At 39.4% G+C, this 4624-nt stretch overlaps 1 protein-coding gene across 1 annotated transcript; it reads left to right on the forward strand.

The window, feature by feature from the left end:
- Positions 1–553: 553 nt before the first annotated feature.
- On the forward strand, positions 554–3748 carry LOC111568584 (zinc finger protein 892-like). The gene is made up of 2 exons (XM_023270291.3): positions 554–812; positions 2258–3748. Exons 1-2 carry the CDS (start codon positions 620–622, stop codon positions 3187–3189), a joined length of 1125 nt encoding a protein of 374 aa, XP_023126059.1. The 5' UTR covers positions 554–619; the 3' UTR covers positions 3190–3748.
- Positions 3749–4624: the final 876 nt, after the last annotated feature.

Raw genomic sequence — 4624 nt, forward strand, 5'->3', positions numbered from 1 at the left:
TCCGCCGGTGTCACACTGTGAAGTTCCGGAGGGGAACTGGTCATCTGTGGTGTCGCCTTGTTCATCTTACGAATTCTCTTTTCAGAAAAGAATTAGCCTTTGTTGTACAACGAAGATTAAATGTTACTTCATGAAAAGACACATGTGCAGATTAGAACATATTCTGAACAACAACAAGGTCACGGTGACAATATAAAACAGACACAACTCTGCAAACCTGTACGGATGAAGGTTACGTAAACTTTAGTTTTGTAGAATTTTACAAGAAAGATTCTTGTTTATTGGGATAAATAATAATATTTCACCTAATAAAAATTAATTTTGCAAGAATTATAATAAAACTTCAAGCAAAATATCTTCACATTCCAGCTGTTAGTGTAACCAGGTACATCAGTTGTATCACAAATCATTATGGATTTACAGAAATCACACTGAGTTTTTAGCCCCAACACAAGGATTTAACGGTGCATATGACCAATAGGGGGCAGCAAAGCGCCTCCGCTGACTTCAGTCTGCTGCAAGCTTTATTAGAATATGACGAAGAAGAAGAAGACATCCGGAAGAGGTGAAGTTGGAGCCCAGATTTACCGATGAGTGGTAGTTTTTGTTGGAAGTTGTGATGTCAGCAGCTGAGCTAAGAATGTCTTCAGTCCAGAATCTGAGAGAGTTGATCAACCAGCGACTAACTGCTGCTGCTGAAGAAATATTCACAGAGTTTGAGAAAACCATCGTCCAGTACGAGGAGGAGATCGATCGTCAGCGCAGACTGCTGGATAACATCTGGAAACCAGAGATCACCTTACAAATACCAGGTATGTAAAACCGTGATGGTCTGGATGTAGAAGATACCAGAGAAACTGACTGAACTGGGAGATTAAAGCAGAGTTTATAAACGTGACGTGTAGCTGTGAGCTAACAGAGACAACACAAACTGGTAGCCGACTGCTAGCTTGCTAGCGAGGCTAACTAACTAAAGCTAACTGTCAGGCTACCAGGACAGTAGATCATGTATTTGTGGTGTTTCTGGGATCCAGACTGTGATTATTTGTCATTTTGGACAACGCAAACTTTCACGACGATTTAAACTAAAGGTAGGGATGGAGTTGGAACCACTTGGTCAAAAAGACAACCAATTTGATGATATTTTGGTGATAAAGTGCTGTTAACTGCAAGAGGATATGAATGTTTTTGGGCCATAATTTAATTCAGCTCAGTACAACTTTATGCCTTTATTTACATAAGTTTAGAAAAGAGACAGGCAAATCAACAAAAGGGTTGACTTGTTTATTGCTATGTTTAGCTGAAAGTATAATTGCTACAATGAAAGTTGTTTTTGTTTGTTTTTTTAAAGAAAAAGCTGATATTAATAATCTTAAAAATGCAGACGCAGTCTCTTTATCCACTAAGCAGATGGCCTCAGAAATGAATGACAAGCAGGTTGATGGAACAGCTGGCAAGACTGAGGCGATGCTGGACCAAAAGTGAATTATTAGCTGTTTGGAGCCACTTTTCGAGCTAGAGGGAAGTATTTAAGAGATGGACACTGTATATTCTCGATAAAGGAACTGTATAAAGTGTTTAGAATAAATTTTTGGGTTAAAATTTTTGGGGAATAAAATAAGGGACAATATGTTTCAGTGGTTGATGCTTCATCGGCTGCAATAACAAAGTTGTTGACAGTTCTGTTGAAATGCGTTGGGTGCAAGTCGCCATGAAAGTCCATAGCGAAAATGCAAAGTTTGTTATTTATGTGTGTAAATGTATTCATTTGTATGGGGTTTTCCTTGTTATGTTGGCAGTGAAATTAGTACCTGTGTACATTGATTACACTTTAGTGGCCAAAACACTTTAAATTTAAATCATTTTTTTCTCTTGATCTCTATAAAAATAGGTCAACAAAAAATGTACGTAGTTACTGATATGAAGTAAATGAAACATCATATCATACTATTTAGCTATATTATCTAACTCTAGTTAGGCTAGTTAGTGATGCTATGAGGAGCTATTGTCTGAATGACTATTGATTGGTTCCAAAGAATTCTTGTTTGGTCAAAGCTGTTGTTGATTGTAACAATGTAAAACATAGAAATAATCAACTTGGTCTTATTTTCACACTTTAAATTTTGCTTGTAAATCTGATTGACGTGCTCATACTGTCAAACCTTCTTTATGGTTTTAACTGAAAGGATTTGCTTGGATGTGTGTTTTACTTTCACCACATTAGTAACTTGTTTCTTATGTCCTTTTGTCTCTTCAGAGCCCCCACAGAAACATGTCTGTATGGAGGAGAAGAATCTCACTGTTCAGCAGCTCTGTAACCAGGAGAGGAACTCCAGTCTGGACCAGGAGGATGCAGAACATTCACAGATTAAAGAGGAACAGGAGGAACCCTGCACCAATGTGCACCAGGAGGACCTCGAGGTTTCAAAGGTTAAAGAGGAACAGAAGGAACTCTGCACCAGTCTGGAGCAAGAGCAGCTTGTTCTAAAGCAGGAGACTGATCTCTCTATGGTGACTCCTATGTATGAGGACAGCAACCACAGTGAACCAGAACCAAACAATGACCAGCTCCTTTCTCACAACTCTCCTGTAGCTGAGAGCCAAGATCAGGAAGGAAGCAAGTATGTAGACTTTGGATCAGCGAGAAATGCAGCACTGATGCCAAAGATGAGGCTTCACAGAAACAGCAGCAATATTACCAATGCAGACAACTGTCCAGTAGTAGAGAGTCATGGTAATACTTACATAGGGAAAAAGTCTGTAAACTGTGATGTTTGTGGAAAAGCCTTTAAGGATAGTTACAAAATGAAGAGACATCACAGAATCCACACAGGTGAGAAGCCGTATGCTTGCAATACATGTGGGAAAAGATTCAGAAGCAATGATAAATTGTTGGTCCACATGAGAACCCACACAGATGAGAGGCCTTACTCCTGCAACAGTTGTGGGAAATTATATAAAGATGCATCAACTCTGAAAGTACACACAAGATCTCACACAGGTGAGAAACCTTATGCCTGCAGCATCTGTGAGAGACGATTTAAAGTCATATCAACACTGAAAACACACATGAGAACTCATACGGGCGAAAGGCCGTATTTTTGTGAAATATGTGGCAAAAGTTTCATTCAGCGCAGTAATTTGAATGTTCACAGAAGAAGACACACAGGTGAGAAGTCATACTCCTGACACATCTGTGGGAGCCAAGCTTGACAACAAAGCATCTTTGAAAATGACGCGTTTAAAGTTTTGGCTTATAATAAATGTGAACATCAGTGAGGTACACTGTGGGTTGCAACATAAGTCCTGTTTTTGTAGCCTGTATTTGTTTACATTCTGAAGAATGGAATTCACTGAATTATTATTTTAAATTATTAAGTTTGTTTTTTATGTTTACCATTAGATGTGCTGACGAGTAATTTCTGAACTGTTCTAACAACTACCACACCATGAGTGTATTGTATGCTATGTCTGTAACTATGAGATAGTATGAGATCTTGCACTTGTGGCGTCTTTTCTTACAGTCATGAGATAGTCCCTAATATTTCTGAGTGAATGTGTCCAAACTTTCTTTCCTCGTGTGAATGCTGTGTGATTAGTGAATGTAGAGTTGGTTTAAAAACTTAGCCATGTCATTGATTCACACTCTTACCAACAATAATGTTTCTGTAGTCACTAATTTTTATAAGAGATATTTTTATATTATTTTACAGGTGCTGTATAAATAAAGTTTCTTTCCTAGAAGAAGTTTGATAAGAATGTTTCTTCCATTGTTTTGACATACCCAACTATGGAAGGCTGGAAAAGCTGGAACCAAAGTGGACAGGCTCAGTTACAAGAGTGGTGATTCAAGAGAAGAGTTCAGTCTTACAGTCTGATACTCAGCTACGTCTCAAAGTAAATATTGATCAGCTGGAGGACAACCATGTACAGTACATACATACATACATACATGCAGATGAAATACTCTTTTACTTGAATGACAGTGTTTTTTTTTCTTCTTGTCTTTATTAAAGAACTGGCTGAGTCAAGACCCTCAGCTGTGACGTCTCCATGGTAACCATAAAGACAATAATACTTCCATAGCTATATCAGTAGACACATCTCAGTTTATCTTACTACATGTAAGATTTGTTAATAGGACTTATATACTTAAATAATTTCTGGTACAGTGGATGTGGTTGGTGACACTAACAATTAGAAAGTCAAGCACCATCATGCTGAGCTCTGGTGTCCCACAGGGATGTGTGCTCAGCCCCCTTCTGTTCACACTGCTCACCCATGACTGCGCTGCTGAGACAGACTCCAACGTCATCATCAAGTTTACGGATGTCACCCCAGTGCAGGGCCTCATCAGTAACAATGACAAGATGACCCACAGAGCAGGAGTGGAACACCTGGTAGGATGGTGCAGCAACAACAACCTGACCCTGAATGTGGACAACACTAAAGAGCTGGTGGTGGACTTCAGGAGGCCACCGACTGACCACCGTCCACTAAACATCAACAGCTCCATGGCAGAGAGGGTCAAGAGCACCAAATTCCTGGAGGTTCGCATCACAGATGACCTCAGCTGGTCTCTCCACACCAAGTCCACAGTGAAGAAAGCACAACAACAGCTTCT

This window comes from Amphiprion ocellaris, chromosome 10, assembly GCF_022539595.1.
Source record: "Amphiprion ocellaris isolate individual 3 ecotype Okinawa chromosome 10, ASM2253959v1, whole genome shotgun sequence".
Lineage (NCBI taxonomy): Eukaryota > Metazoa > Chordata > Actinopteri > Pomacentridae > Amphiprion > Amphiprion ocellaris.